Raw genomic sequence first — 20,828 nt, forward strand, 5'->3', positions numbered from 1 at the left:
AGACTCGTCATTATTCAATAACAATTCAGTCTCAAGAGAAAAAAAAAAGAGATTAACAGGGGGCTCTAAACTGAAGGGCACCAAAAGTTCCCTCATCGAGTTTCCTACTGTTCTGTCCCTCCTAGATTTTAATCACATCATTGCAGTCGAGCCATCTCAGACAAGCGTTTGTTGTATCACTTTCGAGTCGTCTAATAAACTCCGAGCTTCACAACTGTGCTCCGCACTTCTATCAGTGCTTCACACATTCCCTAACATATAGCACCTCAATCTGTTAAAAAGAAATCAGTGCTCTAAACACTTCTATGATAACACCTCGATCTGTTAAAAAGATCTCAGTGTGCTATACACCTCTAAACTAACACTTGTCCAAGAGGCTCTCGTCCTGTCGTCATGTGATTTTCTATCCCTACAGCTGATAAAACGTCAAGAATCGTGTCAAGAACGTGTCAAGACCTTGCACCTGCACTCTAGCTGGAAAGTCCCTGGCTCAAACAGGGGTGAACACCTGCTGGCCCAAAAATGTATTAATTAATTAATTAATAAAAAAAAGAAAGAAAATGAAACAAAGAAAAAGAAATGAACACCAGCTGTGTTTCGGTGAAAAAAAGGTCAAACACCTGCTATGTCTGGGTCACAGAAAGTTTAACACCTTCCATCTCTGGGTTACAAAAGTTTAACACACACACACACACACACACACACACACACACACACACACTTTCAGCAGATAAAGAGGCTTTTAAAAAAGCATAACAATATGTTGATTATAACAAATGCAAACTTTATATAAAACTTATTATTTTTGTAACAAGATATAACAAACCAAATAATATTGCCCATATAAAATGCTTAAACTTTAATATCACACCAAGCAGAATATATGTTGTCAAGCAAATGCCAACATTTCAAAAGGTAATAATATGAGCAAACAATCTTTTCAGCATATATAGGTAACCTCAACCTGTCAGATGACTTAAAGCATCGGTACAATACTTCTGGAGATTTCCTCCTTACATTATTTTGTTTTTGGTGTTTTTGTCTCTTCAATTTGTTTTGTATTCAACTATTGATGAAGATTCAATAATCAAATTTTATAAGCCACCCCATCCAAAGGACGTATGAAATAGAACACTATAATTGCGCAACTTCTCCTGTTCATTCAACACTAGTTTCCTGTCCCTCCATTTACATCACTGTGTCACCTTTTCACCCTCTGCTGTTTGACACTCTTCCTTCTACTCTGAGGTGATGTCACTTTGAAGTAAAGCTGATACAGAGAAAAACAAGTAGCAAATACTGCCGTTTCAGGGCGTTGATTTTCATATAACCTCCTGAACACGAACCAGTTCTTCAATTCAGAGTGTTTACTGAATCTAACTGGAATACTCATGAAATACAAACCTCACAGTAAAAGTTTAGGATACGTTAATATTAACTATGAATGTTTGATGAGGGCTATTGTCTGTCTTTGGCTGATCTCAGACAGTTAGTTTATAGGTTTGTTCCTCTACTCACACAATGTATCTGTGTGTCTCTGCTCGTCCAGTGACTCAGGATCGACGGACATGTCCCTCACTGTCCCGGACACCATCACCACCTGGGAGACGGAGGCTTTCTGTTTGTCCCCTCAGGGTTTCGGCTTGGCTCCTCGGAAGACCCTCACCGTCTTCCAGCCCTTCTTCCTCGAGCTCACCCTGCCTTACTCCATCATCCGGGGGGAGCAGTTTGAACTGAAGGCAACCGTCTTCAACTACCTGACCAGCTGCATCATGGTGATCAATGCTATTACACAAAATCTATTTGATTGATATCCCAAAGAATATGTGTTGATGTTTGCCTTAGATGTCGTGAAATCCTTGATATAATGCTCTCTTTGCAGGACTACATTTTGTTTAAATTGTCAACGAAATAGTTTTCTTTGTCTGCCCACTAAAGGCCATAATTGGATTCCTCAGTTTAGTTCAATCGACTCACCTTTTGTCAGCTAGATCTTATTTTAGCTGCGTCATTGTACACAGAGCAACGGCTTTAAAGTCTACAAACTGAGTCTGAAAATCAACTCTCAGTGTTCATTGTTTGTTTGTGAATAAAACTATTCAAAAAAAATAAATGAAGCAGTTGCACATTAAGAGTGGCAAAGACGTTGGCTTAAATCCCTGGATTATTCATAGGCGTGTTTCGGCATAACATGAATCAAACCAATCAGAGTGTCAGCTCTCATTCCCTTTAAGAGCCCGGTGCGCCTGCAGGCAGGCGTGTTGCTATTTACACGGCGGATTTCAGTTATCTTCTCATATAAACTGGACCTCGACCGGCATATTTAACTTGTTTCTTTCCACTGTGTCCTTGAACACACAGAAAAAAACACAGGTCACTGTACGATACATGTTGAAGCACGGATTGATGTTAATGCACGAGGTAGTTACAGTATGTTTCAGTATTGTGATAAATTAACCTCTTAGTTGCATTTGTGTGAGTGTGTGTCTGTCTCTGCATGTATTAGTGAGAGCATTTGTCAGAATGAGCGTGCATGATGGAGAGCTTTGTGTCGGTCTCAGTATCATGATTTAAGGAGACCAGGGAAACAAAAGCTTGCATTCTGTCCCTTAAACAACGTTTTTTCACCATATCTACTTTTTGCTTATGAGTCAAAGCACTGCTGTGCGTCCCTGTGTGAGTGACAAGCAAGAATCGTGTTGTGAACTCTCCAAAGTATGTCCATAATGCGCCCTCTAAATAGCAAACACAGACTGTGCCATAGACTTTAGACCAGGTTTTTGTTGATCTAAGGCGCAGTGGCTTCCTGCGTCCTCAAGATAGCAACGCGCCACCCGTTTACCAGACCACACCTCATTTCAAAACCAACACGCCCACGGGCGCTAACGCTGGTGCAAGACAACTCGCTTTTTACACAACTTGGGAGCTGGGCGTGAAAATGATGACTGCGCCCGTTGGAAGCTTGCACTGTGTGCTTTGGCGCTTTGCGCCGGGTGGCCGATAGGGCCCAGAGACCCTGAATAAAGCTCAGTCATTACACTGGCTTTGCTCATATATTGCCACCCCAGTGCTTGCTGTTTGATAGCATGCCGGCGTTTCACAGACATGTAAACAACTGAGTTGGATAAGCAACCAGTTTAAAAGTGTGTTTTTATGTTCTTTACCAGGTCAGAGTGTCTGCAGCTCCCTCCTCAGATTACACCCTCACCCCCCTCTCTGATGAAGAGTACACGTCCTGTCTGTGTGCTAATGAACGCAAAACCTTCAGATGGACCATGTCTCCCTCCATCTTAGGTAAGAGGCAAACATGTATTGTTGTCTCCAGAGTTTATGTGAAATATATCAGAGATTTTAAATTTATAAATGTTTATGATTGTGTTCTAAGATATTTAACACTCTTTCAACATTCTCTCAAATGCTCTCCTTCTGGTCTTGGTCAGTACACGTGTTGCTGCATTCTGGATCAGCTGTAGCTTATTTATAGCTTTCTTAGGTAGACCAGAAAGGAGAGCACTGCAGTAATCAGGCCTGCTGGTGATAAAAGCATGCATAAGTCGCTCAGTATCTGCCTGGGAGAGAAAGGGTTGTACTTTAGCTATATTTCTAAGGTAATAAAAGGTAGTTTTAGTGACATTACTGATGGGAGATTCAAAATTCAAATCAGGGTCTAAGAGCACACCCAGATTCTTTGCTAGGGGCTTGGTGTTCTGTGCCAGAGATTTTAGATTTGTGCACAGCATCTCTCTCGGAACCTTTGCTCCAATAATCAAAACTTATGTCTTATCTTTGTTTAGTTGCAAGAAATTATGTGATATCAATAAATTGATATGGTCCATGAATTGAAACAGTTCATCAATAGGGTCGTTATCACCGGGAGAAAAAGAGATATACAGTTGTGTATCATCGGCATAGCTGTGAAAATGAATCCTGTGCTCTCTGATGATACTTCCTAGTGGCAACATATAAAGATTGAACGACAGAGGTCCCAAAATGGAGCCTTGAGGGACCCCACATGTTATGCTGGTGTTAGCTGAGGAGTGGTCACCAAGGGAGACAAAGTAGTCTCTGCCGGACAGATAAGACCTGAACCAATCCAAAACTGAGCCAGAGAGGCCAACACACTTCTGTAGTCTGTTCATAAGAATATCATGATCGACTGTGTCAAAGGCAGCGCTTACGTCTAGGAGTACTAATATTGAGAGTTTCTTCTCATCCATATTCATTCTCAGGTAATTTACTGAACTACATGATTGCGCGAGAATTGAGAAATCACGGGGTAACATCAATGCTAACAGAGCAACACACAAACTACAGTTCAGTTTGCACCTCCGAGGTTGATTATCGTCTCATTTGGAAATCATTCCGTGATTTTTGTGCTTCTACCATGGCTGAGTACACTACTTAATTAAAAGTGTTTGTCGAGATTTCAGTGTTGATCTTAAAATAAATAGAAAAAAATGGGAGTCTGTACCGGTCTGAACATGGTCTTTTATTTTGATATCACTAATAATATCACCAGTTCTTCATGGTGGTTTCTGTTTACACGTTATTTTCTTAAGTTTGGCTGGTGTTATGGCGTCAATGGTAGCCTTTAGCTTGTAGTTAAAATTGTTGACTAAATCATCACAAGAGGAAGGGAGGATCTGTGGGGGTATGTTATTAATATGACACAGTAATGATCTGAGATTGCCAAGTCCTTTACAGAGGAAACATCAATCCTAAGACCATGGGTGTTGATTAGATCCAACATGTGACCGCAATTGTGAGTCGGCCCATTGACATGTTGAGTAAAATCCATTGAGCATACATTCAGGAACTCCGCAGCTTTACAGTCAGACGGATTGTCCACATGTAGATTAGAGATAGATCCCTTTAATCCAAAACTTTCCTTTACATTGTATTTATTTAACTTAGGTGTTGTGAATGTGACGGTGTCTGCTGAGGCTGTGGAGTCCCACCTGTTGTGTGACAATGAGATTGTGAGCGCTCCACAGAGAGGTCGCATGGATGTGGTCACACGGCCTCTCATAGTTAAGGTGGGTACCTGAAACGAAGCCTTAAGTGTGATGATACATAAACTTTCAATGTTGAGGTGCACAGTTCAGTGATTCTCCACCTCCTTTACCCTCAGGCTGAGGGAACAGAGACAGCAAAAACCTTCAACTGGCTGCTCTGTCCAAAAGGTGAGTGCGGTTCGGACCAGGTGTTTTATGCCCTGAGGCTCCTGCTCGTGTGGCAGGCTGCTGCTTTTTATTTGCCCTGTCTGTACCTTCTGTGCTGTATGTCTCTTCTACAGGTTGAGGTTCATTTTTAAAGTATTATCTTGTTACATCATCATATTCATTTCCCTTTTAGCGTCCCATTATAGGGTTTAATTTTATCACATTTTTAACTTTAACTCAAATTTTCTTTGTAGACAGTCATAAATAACAAAGAAAAGCAACAAATCTTCACATTTAAGAAGCTGCAACCAGCAAATGTTTGACTTTTCTGCTAAACAATTGACTAAAATAATTAATCGATCATCATAATAATGATAGTAATAATGGATTAATCATGTTACCGATGCTGCTCTCATCTGGAAAGCCTAAAATGTTAATTATAAATTAAATATATCGAACTAAAGTGTTTTCTTTTTCGTGGTGATGATGCAGAGTAACTAACACTCTAATTAACACTCATTGAAAGGCAAAGCATAGTTAATTTACTCATTATTCTTAATGAATTCTGTAATATCATCGTTTACTCTGCACGTGCACTCTAACGTGTTGTTTGTCTACCTGTGTACCCAGGAGAGGCTCTGACAGAGGAGGTAGAGCTGCAGCTACCTGCCAATGTGATCAATGGATCCGCCCGAGCTTCAGTGTCAGTGCTGGGTAAACCTGATTTTAATTCTCTAATGTAAAGTTAACTCAACCATTCTGGAGGAATAACAGTTTCGTTTCCTTTTGAAGCTCAAAATCAAGATGTATATTCTCATTAAGTGTGTGAGGATTGTACAGATAGCCGAGCATATCGTAACCAGTTAACTACAAATTGCATATATTTATATTGATATGATTTTTAACTTGTGAGAAATTTAATTAATATTAATAATAATTTGTCACATTTAAGTTAAGACTGTGTAAAAAGATGGCCGACATGACAGCTCCCTAAAAGTGAAGCCAAACTCTCTCTATCGCCCCCTGCTGACGGGCTGCAGTATAGCTCATAAAGCCCGCCTCCTCCATGTTAACAGATGGGACATGAGTCAAACTATAAAATTAAAATACACATTTTTCTCAAACATGGTTTCTCTCATTATAGTTAGTTCTTACCATGCTGATTTATGTTCAAGTGTTAATTTTTCTGACAAGTTTACTTTTAATGAGTTATTTGATGCTATAAAAAGGGGGTGTGGCCTCATGATTGACAGCTCTGCACGAATCCGGCTCCTGCAGCGTTCTGTTCCCGAGTAGCAGAGTAGAGGAGGAACGGCGAGAGGAGACATAACTAACACTAACACTACAGTCATTGAACTTTCCATAAGCGTGAATATCTGCTTCAGACCGACACAAGAAGCTGTTCTGATGTTAAATACGGCGACATGCAGGATCGTTGCCGTTTTGACGGTAAGTTAAATGTGTGTTTTAGTAGGCGGAAGGGGCAAGACATCGTTACCATAACTCCACCCGCCGATCTCTACTGTGCAGTCCATGGCTCCAAAAGACGTTCAGTCAGTTCACGACAGTCATTGGCTTTAACAAAAAGTGAGAGGACCCAACTTAAATATAAGTTCAATTAAACACAAAAATGAAAAACCAAAAGGCAGAACAAAATTAAACTTTAAAAAATGAGACTACAAGAGGTCAAAAACTCGACAGGTTACCTGAACAAGTCAAACAGTCTAGTCCATCACGCAAATTTAAAGTCTAATTTAAGGTTAAACTAAGAAAAGAGAGAGCACTCTTCCAGTTTATTTGTAGTTTGCAGATCGGGTTAGCTACAGTATAATGAGTCAGTGTCTCTGTGCAGGCGACATCCTCGGCCGAGCCCTGAAGAACCTGGACGGGCTGCTGAAGATGCCGTACGGATGTGGGGAGCAGAACATGGCTCTCCTGGCCCCCAACATCTACATCCTGCAGTACCTGAAGAACACGCAGCAGCTGACCACGGACATCCAGGAAAAGGCGGCAAACTTCCTGTCCAGTGGTGAGAATCCTTTAGTTTCATATCTCGACTAAAAAAACACAAAAATATTATCCCAAAAGTAGCATTAGTACCATGGGAAAAAGTTCAATTTAAAAATGTTAATGTTGCTTTGCGTTTTATTATTATTATCATTATTATTATTGTTATTGTTATACAGGATACCAGAGGCAGCTGAACTACAAGCATGACGATGGTGCCTACAGCACATTTGGAACAGGAGACGGGATCACCTGGTGAGAACATTACTGACTCGCACTGTAATATGCAGCGATAGATACGCCAGGGTATCGTCTTTTCTATGTGAATGGCCTCATCCATTGAGGTTGAAACTCTTCTCGATGTTTTGTTACAAAGTATGGATTAAACATAAAAACCTGTGACAAAAATAATTGCTCAAGTAAAGTACCAACACACTCTATCAAAGCACCTCCACTGGACGTCACACTACTTACTTGACAATCAGCATAAGAGCTTCGTTTAAATTTAGCGGGTTCTATCCACAGTGTGAAACAAAGTGGAGAATAGTTCCTGGTACCAAAAACGATCGATGGAGTCCAGTCTAGCGGTACCAGGCAGTGGAAACATGGCATTATTGTATCGTTGAATCAAGTGTCTGCCCATTTTTAACTCATCTACAGGTTGACGGCCTTTGTGCTGAGATCCTTTGTTAAAGCGCGCTCGTTTGTCTTCATCGACTCGGCGAAGATCGAAGAGTCTAAGTTTTGGCTGGAGAGTAAACAGCAGGAAAATGGCTGCTTTGAGCAGCTGGGGGAACTCTTTAACAACAGAATGAAGGTAATTTTAAGTCTTGTGGAGTTTGTTTTGTATGTGGTTTCACATGATGAAGAACATAATGTAGATACTTGGTAATAATAGCTGTAAAGTTAATAACAGTTATTAAGCTTAAAACCCTCTTGGACTTTGGAGGTTGTGCTTTTAATGCCTCCTGATGCTTCCTCTCTACAGGGAGGTGTTTCTGATGAAGTGACTCTCAGCGCTTACATCACTGCTGCCTTCCTGGAGATGAACATGTCAGCGACTGTAAGTAAAGTTTATCAACTCTGGTGTTCAGATTAACAAAAGCAATCATCTTGCACATTTGTAAAAAACCAAACATCTAAATCAGTTCCAACAAACCCAGTTGGGTTCATGTTCACAGGTGGTTAACGAGTAAGGGATCCGTTCCAATTGGATAACGAGAGTTCGGAACTATATATACATTTGGTCCTTGAAGTTGATGTGATAGAAGCAGGAAAGATTGGCAAGTGTAAGGGTGTGAGCGACTCTGACAAGGGCCAAATCAGGAAGGCTAGATGACTGGGTCAGAGCATCTCCAAACCCGCAGCTATTGTGGGGTGTTCCTAGTCTGCAGTGGTCAGTACCTACCAAAAGTGGTCCAAGGAAGACAAACCTGTGACCTGGCGACGGGGTCATGGGTGGCCAAGGCTCATTGATATGTCTGGGGAGCGAAAGCTAGCCCATGTGGTCCAATCCAACAGAAGAGCTACTGTAGCTCAAACTGCTGAAAAAGTTAATGCTGGTTCAGAAAGGTGTCAGAACACACAAAGCATCACAGTTTGTTGTGTATGAGGCTGTGTAGCTACAGAACGGTCAAGGTGCCTATGCTGACCCCTGTCCACTGCTGAAAGCCACTACAACGGGCACATGAGCATCAGAACTGGACCACGGACTGATGGAAGAAGGTGGCCTGGTCTGATGAATCACGTTTTCTTCTACATCATGTGGATGGCCGGGTGTGTGTGTGCGTCACTTACCTGGGGAAGACATGGCGCCAGGATGCACTATGGGAAGAAGGTGAGCCAGTGGAGGCAGTGTGATGCTTTGGGCAATGTTCTGCTGGGAAACACTGGGTCCTGCCGTTCATGTGGATGTTACTTTGACACGTACCACCTACCTAAACATTGTTGCTGACCTCTTTCATGGAAACAGTATTCCTTAAAGGCAGTGGCCTCTTTCAGGATAATGTGCCCTGCCACACTGCAAACATGTTCAGGAATGGTTTGAGGAACACGACGAGTTCAAGGTGTTGACTTGGCCTCCAAATTCCCCAGATCTCAATCCAATCGAGCATCTGTGGGATGTGCTGGACAAACAAGTCTGATCCATGGAGGCCCCACCCCGCAACTTACGGGACTTAAATGAATCAAAAAACAGGAATCAATGAATCAAGGAATCAAAAAACAGATTTGTTGGTGATTTGAATTCTGTTGGGGTGTCATAATTAAACTCGATGTTAAGCTTAATGCTGATACGGCACACTGAGTAACTGGAACATTTAAAAATGGCATATAAAAAATTGTGAGAAATGAGGAAACCCCTTATTATCACGTTTTTTCTTTTACAGCATCCTGCAGTGCAAAGAAGCTTGTCTTGTCTTAAAGAGTCCCTCAGTGGCCTCAACAACACGTACACCACAGCGCTGATGGCGTACGTCTTCACCCTGGCAGGAGACCTGGACACCCGTGCTCTCCTTCTGAAACGCCTCGACACAGTCGCCTTACAGCAAGGTACGCCATCAACCTTAAAACAGCATTACTGCCACATTACTGTTGAGGTTGATCACCTTGTGTCTTGTCTGTGTGTTGATGGCTGTTTGCAGGAGGCTTCCTTCACTGGTCTCAGGAAGGGACAGAAACATCCTCCTCTCTGTCTGTGGAGATCAGCTCTTATGTTTTGATGGCCAAACTCAGTGCTTCTCCTACTGCTGAAGACCTGCTGTACTCCACCCGCATCGTCAAATGGCTGACAGGGCAGCAGAACCAGTATGGAGGCTTCTCCTCTACACAGGTACGTCCCAAACAGCTCGGGCAAGGCTGCTGCTGTCGTTAAAGTAAGAGTAATGTAAAGAAGAGCTCCGTAAAACTGTAGGAAGAACCTTTCCAAAACAACATGGAAACAATATGTTGCTTTAAACACAAGCTACATGCATACCTATTTTTCACCTTTCTGTGCCTTGTTTTGTAGGACACAGTGGTGGCTCTACAGGCTCTGGCTCTGTACGCCACTGAAGTGTTCAGTCCAGAAGGCTCCAGCACAGTGACGGTCCAGTCTCCGAGCAGCCAGCTGGCGTTTGACCTTAACCCGAACAACAAACTGCTCTACCAGGAGCAGGCGCTGAAGGACATGAGAGGGAAATACAGCGTGGAGGTGAAGGGAACTGCATGTGCTTCAGTGCAGGTCAGTGAACTGTGTGGCTCTTATACTCTTTCTTCTGCACATGAACTTCAAAATAACACGGAAGAGATCTTAGATATCATATTTTTGTTAATTTTCTAAACATCACAGAAAGGATCCCTACAGAGATATACCTTTTTATTAGGGAATAAAATGCTGTTTTTAACCTAGAAATAGACCAACATTGCTGTCTTTGAAGAAACCAGACTCCACCGACATCATTTTACCGTGCACAACAAGGGACTTCCTGGTCTACCGCTGCTTCTATCGGTTCGGTTGCTTGTGTTGTTGTGTGACTTTGGTGTTTTGAATGGTTCATGCGGATCCAACACAGTATTTATGTAACACAGAATAAGACATTAAAAAAAATAACCATTCGATGCAGCTGCAGACCAGTAATACCGCTTTCTGCAACGGAAAATGATTGTGTACTACTCTTAAAAAGTCTGTATCTGTAGGAATCCTTTCTGTAATGTTGTCAAGACACTTTCAAAAACAATCTGAGCCTGTCATTGGGAAAAAAAGCACTTTGAGGAGGTTCTTTAATCGTCTGTAATTGCCCCAAAGGATTACATTTGCAGACAGGGTCCAAAATTAGAACTCGCCAAATGCGGGTAAAAATTTAATTTGGAGACTAAAATAAATGAGGTCGGGCGCCAGGGACGGGTGCTCCAATCACAAGAAAACATACTTTAAGTTGTTGATTGATGTTTTGCAACGACTCCGCACGTCGCTGGCGTGTGTCCATGAATAATGGTAATCCTTTGATTGACCACCATCGGCGCCCTCATGCTTCTGTTATTGAGCTCGCGCAGCAGGGCTCTAGTGCGTCAACAATCTGTAAAGTACGAGTTTACACTTTCACTGGTCGCACCGATGCTGCATGTAGCAGGTTACTAACAGAGCAGCAGTTACAAATGTGAACAAGTCGTCGGCGGACCGTGGGCTTCCTCTACTTACTGCTATTCCTCCTTTGGACAGTTACCCAGCCACCCCGGGAACCCGGTGTTGTGCCGCGGCTCTGAGGGGGCTGCTAAACGGGCAACTGACGCTACATTAGATGCCCGCACCGGCTAATGGGGACTTGCTAGCTACAGCAGCTAATTATTGAGTTTCCATGGGGTGGAGAGACGCATGTCCACTTCACTTATCCTCGCCATCACTGCATCTAAACTACAGTATTAACGTTTACCACTGTCACTACGGGAGGCAGAGGACAAGCTAAACACCTGAGACACCTAGCAGGAGACAGCAGAGGCTGTCGCTAACAGCTGAGCTACAGTACAGTCACTAGCAGAACTGTGAAGCTTGTAAATGACTGTCGGATGAGAGAGCAATGAGTGCTTGATCAGAGCTGATGTCATTGTGTCAGTGGATTAATGAGCTGCACTAATGAAAAGTTTATTTTGTTGTAGTGATGAAATAAGTACTCAAGAAAAAGAGTAAAATCAGAGTATATTGATTCTCCATTACAAGCAAAAGCCCTTGAGCAAGAGTTAAAATGACTGGGATCAAAATATTCTTACAGTAACATAACTTAGGATAACCTACTCATTGTGCAGGACGGCCTATTTCAGAATGTTTAATATCAGTGGATTATTATCTAAATGTGGAGCTGATGACTTTATATTTTTCTTTAAATTCAGTGGAAAAAAAGTCAAGATCAATACACAAGCAAAGAACATTACCTTAATATTACACTGCTACTATAAGTTCAGTACTAAAGTAAATGTTTCTTTTTAGCACTGTTGGCCGGTTCAAAAATATTCTGGCCGGGAAAATTATTTGGCATACACGTAGGTGTAGGTTTGGCCTTCGCAGGTAGACCAAAAAGTTAATTTTGGACCCTGTTTGCAGACATTTCAGGCTTCTGTCAAAACACAACGTTTACACTTATTAAAACTTTATCAATAGACAATGATTTTAAGGTGTTTTTTACCATGACCTTTCGACTGCTGTCTTCCTGCAGTCTTCTTTTAGAAGAGTCACGTGATGTTTCTGTGACGTGTCTTATCAGCTGTTGTTTATGCAGATGTGATCGTCTTTTACATCCCCTTTCTGAGAACAGCATCCCTCTTGCGCATGCTGAATGACCTTCCTGTTTCTGCAATACACGTTTTATTACATGACCGCACTGCGGAAGTAGCTGCGGACAGCGGACGGGCAGCGAAGGAGCAGCCCCGCCTACTCCTTGAACCCTGCATACTATCCAGAGCCATATAGGCAGAGAGTCTCTGTCTTTTCAGCTCTGAAAGTACCGTCACTCACTCGCCCCCACCCTTGACCCTATGCAGTTTGCATATCGCCAAAACAGAGCCACAGAGGACGCCATCGTCCCCGTCCTGCACAGCGCCCGCTGCCACCTAGAAGGGAGGGACACTTATGTGAGGATGCTGTTCGTGGATTACAGCTTAGCATTCAACACCATAGTGCCCTCCAGGCTCGTCAGCAAGCTCAGGGATCTGGGCCTGAACACAGCACTGTGTGACTGTATTCTGGACTTCCTGACAGACCGCCTCCAGGTGGTGAGAGTAGACAGCCTCACCTCTTCACCGCTGACTCTCAGCATAGGAGCGCCGCAGGGCTGTGTCCTCAGCCCCCTCCTGTATTCCCTCTACACCCATGACTTCATGGCGACACAGGCATCAAACACCATCGTGAAGTTTGCGGAGACACAGCAGTTGTGGGGCTGATCTCCCGCGGCAACAAGACAGCCTACAGAGAGGAGGTGACTATCCTGGCACAGTGGTGCCAGGACAACCACCTCTCTCTGAATGTCTCCAAGACAAAGGAGGTCATTGTGGATTACAGGAGGAGGGGAGACACTCCCCCCTCAGTCACCATCAACGGCACAGTGGTGGAGATGGTGGACAGTTTTAAATACCCGTGGGTGAACATCCACAAAGACTTAACATGGGCTAACCACACCACTGTGGTTGTCAGGAAAGCCCAACAAAGACTGTACGGCCTCAGGCACCTAAAGAAGTTTGGCCTGAGGCCCCAAATCTTCAGGGACTTCTACCGGGGCACCATAGAGAGCCTCCTGACAGGCTGCTTCACCACCTGGTATGGCAGCTGCACCAGCATGGACCGTAAGGCGCTGGAGAGGGTGGCGCACACGGCCCAGCACATCACCAGGTATGAACTGCCCCGCCTGCAGGAACTGTACGCCCAGCGATGCCTCAGGAAGTCCCTGAGGGTCATTAAGGCACCCTCACAAGAGCCTGTTCCCCCTGCTGCCCACAGGTCGGAGGTACAGGTCCCTGATATCCTTCTTATTATTATTATTACTTTTATTTTTTGTTACTGTTTCGTTACTTCTTTCTTATTTTATTATTCTATTTTTAATATTTACCCTTTCGAATCAGCGTCCCAGCATAAGTATTTCACACGATTGTACTTGTATAACTGGAGTGACAATAAACATCTTGAATCTTGAATCTCACTCACTCAGTCAGTCACTCAGTCATGTGTAGGGCTGACCCCGTTTGTCAGCCAAATATACCGGTGTTCCCCTTTAGATTAAAACCTTTCTGTTGACCTCTTTGTTCCAGATTTCTCTTCAGTACAACATCCCGTCTCCTCCTCAAGTCTCCTCTCTTCATGTGGAGACCGAATCGCTTGCTAACTGCACCAGATCATCACGCAGAATCCATCTGAATGTGAAGTCAATGTAAGGAATCATCAACAACTAGATGCAACAACAAAGGAGACCTGCTGCTCTAGGAAAAGTATCCTTATCATGATTATTGTAAACAGGAGAAAACAACATATTTTTATGCTCCCACTTACAGACATATTGGAAACGAGACCAATACAAACATGGTGATCCTGGATATCAAAATACTCTCTGGATTTATCCCAGATCCAGTGGCTTTAACAATGGTGAGTGTTGTGTCAGTTGTTAATGTCATAATGATGGTAATGATAACCTAGCTGAATTAACCACATTCACACAGCAGCCATTTTCCGCCAATGCTCAGGGGGGCGGCGGGGACTCCAACACCGACATTTGTTGTACTGCTGTGTTCCAGGTTGATCAGCAACGAAAAACACAATGAACAGTAATGAATCAGATGGCGGAGTAATAAGCTAAGTCTAGGCATTTTCTAGACTCCTAATTACTGTCTGACGATTAAAACAACGCTGAACAGGCTAACAAGCCAGGTACAAGCACAGTATACCTGCTACTTAGTGCTAAGAATATATTAATACAATAATGCTAGCATTTAACTCACCGAAAAGCGTGGGCTCATACTTCTTGCACGGCCAGAAAGTTCCATAAATCCCACAGAGATACAGATTATTTGTCCAAACTTTGAATGAAAAATCTCCAGAAGGCTCCAACAACACAAACAGACGAAGTTAAGTTCACTGTGTGTCTGTGTTGACGTCCAGCAGACAGCCAGCAGGATCCAACGGCCACTCAAGTGACCCCGCCCCTATGATGAAAGGCTTTATATAATCAAAACAGGTGCAGTTACCTTGAAGAGTAAAATTAGCTATTTATAACTAAACCGTTTTTTGTTCCAGGCTGTAAACATGTTTATTTCTGATGGAAAAATTAGCATTTTCCCATCTGGTGTAATGTAATATCTTGTTTTCTGGAGCCTCAAGTGGACACTCGAGGAACTGCAGTTTTTGCACTTGAACATTGGCTTCATTTTTCAATGAATTGTGATGAGTCCTATTTATCTCTGGCAGCAATATTAACATCTCATCCTGTAGTAAAATTCACAGGCATGGAGAGTAAAGTTAGTCAACACTTCCGGTATGCTTTTTCAAGGTAAAAGTCCTATCTGGAATTGTGACTCCCGTCGTTTGTAAACAATACTTTTATTTTGAAGTGTTGTCCCATTGTTGTTGTTGTTGCTGTTGTTTTTTTAAATTTTATTTGTAACTTTTCCAGGAAGTTATTTGATCGATGAAGTCACTCACAGGCTCCTTATTGTAGTTCCTGCTTTATTTTCTTTGAAATAAAAACGTAAACATAAGTCTCCCGCAGGCCATAAGTATATATGTTAGTAAAAATAAATAAATAACATCATGTTAAAGACGTAACTTGGGTGCGATCTCTCCCTCTCTCCCCCTCGCTCGCTCTCTGTCTCTTCATCTCGGCTCATACGGCCGTTTTCGTTGTGTGTTAATTAAGGTCCCATTTCTAATGTAAATAAGATCGTTTTCTGTTAAGACCAACCCATGGAAACCTTTAAAACAAAGACCCAAAAGTAGCCCTGGATAATAAGCGCGCTGCGGAAGTACTGTAGATGAGGAAAGCCATGTCCGCAGTCGAGGAGCGTAGGAGCAGCCCCGCCTACTCCCTCGAACAAAGTATCCAGAGCCGTGTAGAGAGAGAGTCGTGTAAGTGGAGGTCCAACATGCTCCAATGTGCTCCATGATCCGCCACTGAGATGTCGCAACTCGCTCTCTCTCTATGGCTCTGAAAGTACCGTCACTCACTCACTCAATCAGTCAGTCACATACTGACCCATGTGTAGGGCTGACCCCAGCGGTCAGCCACAAAGTTGTTGTGTTTTGTGAAATTTTATTTTTTGACCTTCTGGGCCACTGTAGCCTTGGTAGTGAAAACAGCAGCATGCCTGTAGAGTATATCAGTAATCTAGGACCCACAGAAAGACTGCTTTAACTGAACTTTTTGTACAATTCAACTGAGGGTGAAACTATCAAAATCGTAGCTTATTTTGCATGTTAGCATTAGCTTTTCTCTAAATGGGTTATCCAATATGTTGTTGAGAAAGCAGTGACTGACAACGGTTTGTTTGATCCCCCACATTTATACACTTACAACCTGGAACAAAGCATTGTGACATCATAACAGCATTTGAGCTTAACTCCCTGAGCATGGCGTAAGAGGAAAATGGCCGCAGTGTGAGTATTGAGAATGTCGTCTCCTTGCAGCTCAAAGAATCCAATGTGGTGGATCGTGTTGAACACAATGAAGATCATGTTCTGGTGTACTTGCGGGAGGTGAGACGAATCACAGAGAGGAACAATACGTGATGCTCTCCACTCCAGATCTGATACTAATCCGTTTTTCTTCCCACAGTTACAGAAGGCTATCCTCGTGCACCATACGGTACAGCTTATACAAGTACTGCCAGTGCAGAACCTGAAGCCAGCTGTGGTCAAGATTTACGACTACTACCAGCCAAGTAAGTCAGATACTCAGTCCTGCCATCCGTTCACTATGGGAGATAAAACAATCGTGATCACATCAAAAACACTCACCGTAAAATTCGGTGTATAACACAAACTTTAAAAAAAATTTCATGTAAAAAGTGGGCTGTGTCCTATAAACCAGTGCGACCAATATACCAGTTTAAAATGCAGACAGAGGTATTTTATTGTGTTACGGTATTTTACCCAGATGATGGCGCCATAATCTAGCTAAAGTTGTGGCTTGTTAAGTGTTGACGTCACAGCTTCGCTCCAAGCCACTCCAACACCTCCTAATTGCTGCAGTGCTGTTTTGTGTTTTCCTCGCTGATTTAAGCTTTATTTAAACTAACTTGACAGTTCCAAAGCTTCGCCACTGATGAGCATATTGTACAAACTCAGAAAAACAATGATATTAGAAAAATAAACTAGGCTATTGTAGCCCATCCTAGTTGATACTGGGGTACACACTGTACACATAGGAACACAGAAGAGTTGGAATAAGCTTATTGAAACCTTCAACCTTTGTCTAAAGTAGCGTACACTTAGAACCCAGAGAACGTGAACGAATGAATTGACAAATGAATCCACTGTTTGAAACATGAAGGAGCTTTCACTAAAACTGTGTCTTCTCCTCTCAGGTTCCCAGGCTGAGATGGAGTACACTGACCCCTGTGCTGCAGGTAACAATTTTAACAATGATAGATTTGTTATAATGATAATTTAAAGGAGGATAATAATAATTTAGTAGACAGAAACAAACATTTGAATCCAGCCTAGCATCTATGACGGCGCTACGAAGGTAAAACTGCATTTAACATGTTATCTGATGTCACGCTAAAGATGGGAAGCTCCAATGCTGTTTTAATGTTGTACTGCTGTGTTCAAGGTTACAAGCTGTATTATTTAGCAATCTTAGCAAAAAACACTTTCTTGCCAACCTTATTGTTTGATGGTATGTGATACGATAGGAAAGACATACATTTCAAGGTGACAGTAATATTAGCTAGCTAACATAAGGTTATAACCCATTATTTAGCAAAGTTAACATTCAACCACTTCATAGTGAACATTATTGTTTGATGGCATAACATGATATGATAGGATACACATGCATTTCTAGCTAGCTAACATAAAGTGTTTGCCCTTTCTTTTTTACCATCAACCACTTCCTTGCTAACATTTATGTTTGTAGTACATGATACAATAGGTAAGACATGTATTTCGAGCTAACAGTAATGTTGCCTAGCTAACATACAGTGCCAAACCATTTTTTGGCAAAGTTAACATTCAACCACCTTCTTGCTAACCTTATTGTTTGATTGTATGTGATATCATAGGAAAGACGTACATTTCTAGCTAACGGTAATATTAACTTGCTCACATATGGCAATAACCCAGTATTTAGCATATTAACGTTAAACCACTTCCTAAAAAACATTATTGAATTCTACCAGTACATGATACGATAGGAAAGACATGCATTTCTAGCTAACGTAAATGTTAGCTAGCTGATGTAAAGTCTCAGCCCTTTCTTTTTTTTTCTAAGTTAGAATTCAACCATTTCCTTGCTAACATTTTTGTTTGTAGTCATACATGATAGGATAGGAAAGACATGCATTTCTAGCTAACGTAAATGTTAGCTAGCTGATGTAAAGTCTCAGCCCTTTCTTTTTTTTTTCTAAGTTAGAATTCAACCATTTCCTTGCTAACATTTTTGTTTGATGGTATGTGATGTGATAGGAAAGATATACATTTTTAGCTAATGGTAATATTAGCTTGCTAACATAAGGTGATAAAGTATTTAGCAAAGTTAGCCTTCAACCACTTCCTAGCGAACATTATTGATTGATGGTGATACATGATATGATAGGATAGTATACATTTCTAGCTAAGAGTAATGCTAGCTAGCTAACATACAGCGATAACCCTTTATTTAGCAACCTGAGCATTCAACCACTTCCTTGCTCACCTTATTGTTTGATATGTAAGATGATAGGAAAGGCATGCATTTCTAGCTAACGGTAATGTTACCTAGCTAACTACAGTGCTTACCCTTTTTTTTAATATTTATTTTTTTAGCAAAGTTAGCATTTAACCACTTCCTTGCTAACATCATTGCTTGGTAATGCATGAGACGATAGGAAAGACGTACATCTAATAGGCTAGCTAACTAATGGTAATGTAAGCCTGAAAATGGTTGATGCTAACATAAACTGTTGTTAAAGGATAGCTAATGGGCAGGGTCGGATGAATTAATAGGGTCGCAATCGCTCCCGTATTGCCGTGAACAACCTTTATAAAGAATAAAATACGTCTCCACAAGCTGCGTATGTTATCAGAGTTATCATCAGCGCGCGGAGGAGACAGACGTTAGGAGAGGAGCAGATATCTGTGTGTGTTTTGATGCTCTGTACCTGAATCAATAGCGTCACGATCTGTCCGTAGTTCCGTGCAGTTATAGTATAAACATCGTCTCCACAGGCTGTCATTTGTCCATATGCTGTGTAGTTCATATATTTTACTGATAAACAGAGCTGTAGAACATCTATTCAGGCTTCATGATCAGACTATGTTTCATATCACGTCATGGGATGCGAAGCCAGGGTTGCCAGGTCCGACTACAGCGGAGTCGTTTTTTTTCTCCCAGCCCTCCTGGTTGTTGCCAGATTACCAGTCCGAGCCTGCTAATGGCTATGATTAATCACTCGAGAAACCATAACAGACATAACTGATCTGACTTTGAAGTGCTGTTTAGCAAGAACATTTTGCAAAGCGAATAATCAGATTAATTTTGAGTATATTAAGTTATGAAGTTATTATTTATTAATCACAATTTTTCTTTCCCCGCAGCTTAACAGAGGGAAGGATGATCACCCACAAAACGTCAATACTCTTTTCTAATGAGCATCAAATTGCAATATATTTTATAAAAGCTCCACTTCATGTAATCGATATAGTTTCAAGGAAATGATGGCTATGACTAAATAAGTTTTTCACTTCATCTTACCCTCTTTTCAAACAGATTAGTTATAAATGGAGTCTTTATAGAAAGTATGCTGTGATTGCTATTTGCTTTATTTGCCTTTATATTTTGTGTTATTTTAAACATGTTCTGAATAAAGAAATGGAATGAATATAATTTCTGACAGTCTCTGTCTACTTGAGGGTTTACCTGATGGATTTGACAAACAGTAATAGAATCGAACAATGACACTAGCTCTTTTGTCGTGTCATTGTCCACAAATCAACATTTTCACAAACAACTGTAACAGCCTGTTTTAATGTGTTGAATAGCTTCTGGGATTTTGAATCAAAAATATGACATAATTTGTATTCCACAACTCTTGCTAACTCTTGAGTGTTTGACTAATACCTTAAAGCTACAGTCGGCAACATCATGTCTTAAGAATTTGGTTAAAAGAACAAATTTTGCAATATTTAAAACAATATTAAATTTAAATTATGTTGATAACTGACTGTGAACGCTTGTCCCGTTGTATAAAGTTTTTTTGTTTTTTTTTAAATGTGTCCGGTCTGAATCAAACAACCATTCGGGATTAGCTTTTCACGTAACTTTCCAATCACAGCAACTCTGTACAAAGTAGCGTCATCTGGCTTTCGTGACTTGTGTCAGCTTGTGTCAGTCAGGAGCTATGGCAACTAAATATCCTGTACCTCCTTTGCCGACAAAGGCATATCCTGCTAAAGAAGCAAAAAGAAGGAAGAGATTGGAGGAGAAAAAAGGTTCAAAGAAAGTCCTAAATAAAAAGAGGGATCAGACGTTTTTTTCAACTGGAATGTTCATGTTGTTTACTGCCACTTTAAATACCTTTTTTTTCTATCTCATAAGGTTCTTCTTTGAATGGAAACATTGTTTACTACTCCAGTAATAAGAACAATCCTTATATTTCTTAACAAACCCCGAAAATGAGTATGCGGTATTGTGTATTATGCCAGTCAATACAACATTCAGATACCATATCACCATCTGCCAGCCAAAAACTTCACAGGTATCTTTTCTCCAAAAAAGTAGCCTTCAAAGCAGTAATAAATAACTGCTGCCACTGCTACTGTTTCACTTTTAAAAGACAGCAAGGGAGAATGCAACATCAGTCCAATCTAGCAAATATCAGCAATCACTTTTAGCTAGCTAGCCAGCTTACTTTACCTTTAGCAAGCTAACTGTCAAAGTATGCAGATATTAGAAAAACTGTGTATATCTTTAGTTGAACTGGTTTTGTTCAGTTGGTATCAGTATCCAC

General features: G+C 41.5%; 1 protein-coding gene across 1 annotated transcript in view; it reads left to right on the plus strand.

Moving 5' to 3' along the window:
* The window catches only part of LOC138604535 (alpha-2-macroglobulin-like), a 33,987-nt gene extending 14,566 nt beyond the window's left edge, over positions 1–19,421 (plus strand). Inside the window, exons 20-37 of the mRNA XM_069676465.1 lie at positions 1,550–1,775; positions 3,168–3,294; positions 4,915–5,036; positions 5,132–5,183; positions 5,793–5,876; positions 7,015–7,191; positions 7,349–7,424; positions 7,830–7,986; positions 8,158–8,232; positions 9,557–9,719; positions 9,812–9,999; positions 10,177–10,389; positions 13,941–14,059; positions 14,181–14,271; positions 16,306–16,374; positions 16,454–16,559; positions 17,205–17,246; positions 19,417–19,421. Of these exons, the coding sequence (XP_069532566.1) occupies positions 1,550–1,775; positions 3,168–3,294; positions 4,915–5,036; positions 5,132–5,183; positions 5,793–5,876; positions 7,015–7,191; positions 7,349–7,424; positions 7,830–7,986; positions 8,158–8,232; positions 9,557–9,719; positions 9,812–9,999; positions 10,177–10,389; positions 13,941–14,059; positions 14,181–14,271; positions 16,306–16,374; positions 16,454–16,559; positions 17,205–17,246; positions 19,417–19,421 (2,092 nt within the window). The remainder of the gene's footprint in view (positions 1–1,549; positions 1,776–3,167; positions 3,295–4,914; positions 5,037–5,131; positions 5,184–5,792; positions 5,877–7,014; positions 7,192–7,348; positions 7,425–7,829; positions 7,987–8,157; positions 8,233–9,556; positions 9,720–9,811; positions 10,000–10,176; positions 10,390–13,940; positions 14,060–14,180; positions 14,272–16,305; positions 16,375–16,453; positions 16,560–17,204; positions 17,247–19,416) is intronic.
* Positions 19,422–20,828: the final 1,407 nt, after the last annotated feature.

This window comes from Semicossyphus pulcher, unplaced genomic scaffold (genome assembly GCF_022749685.1).
Source record: "Semicossyphus pulcher isolate SPU_LCO1_2020_fin unplaced genomic scaffold, fSemPul1.0.p SCAF_26, whole genome shotgun sequence".
In the NCBI taxonomy this organism is placed as follows: Eukaryota; Metazoa; Chordata; class Actinopteri; order Labriformes; family Labridae; genus Semicossyphus; species Semicossyphus pulcher.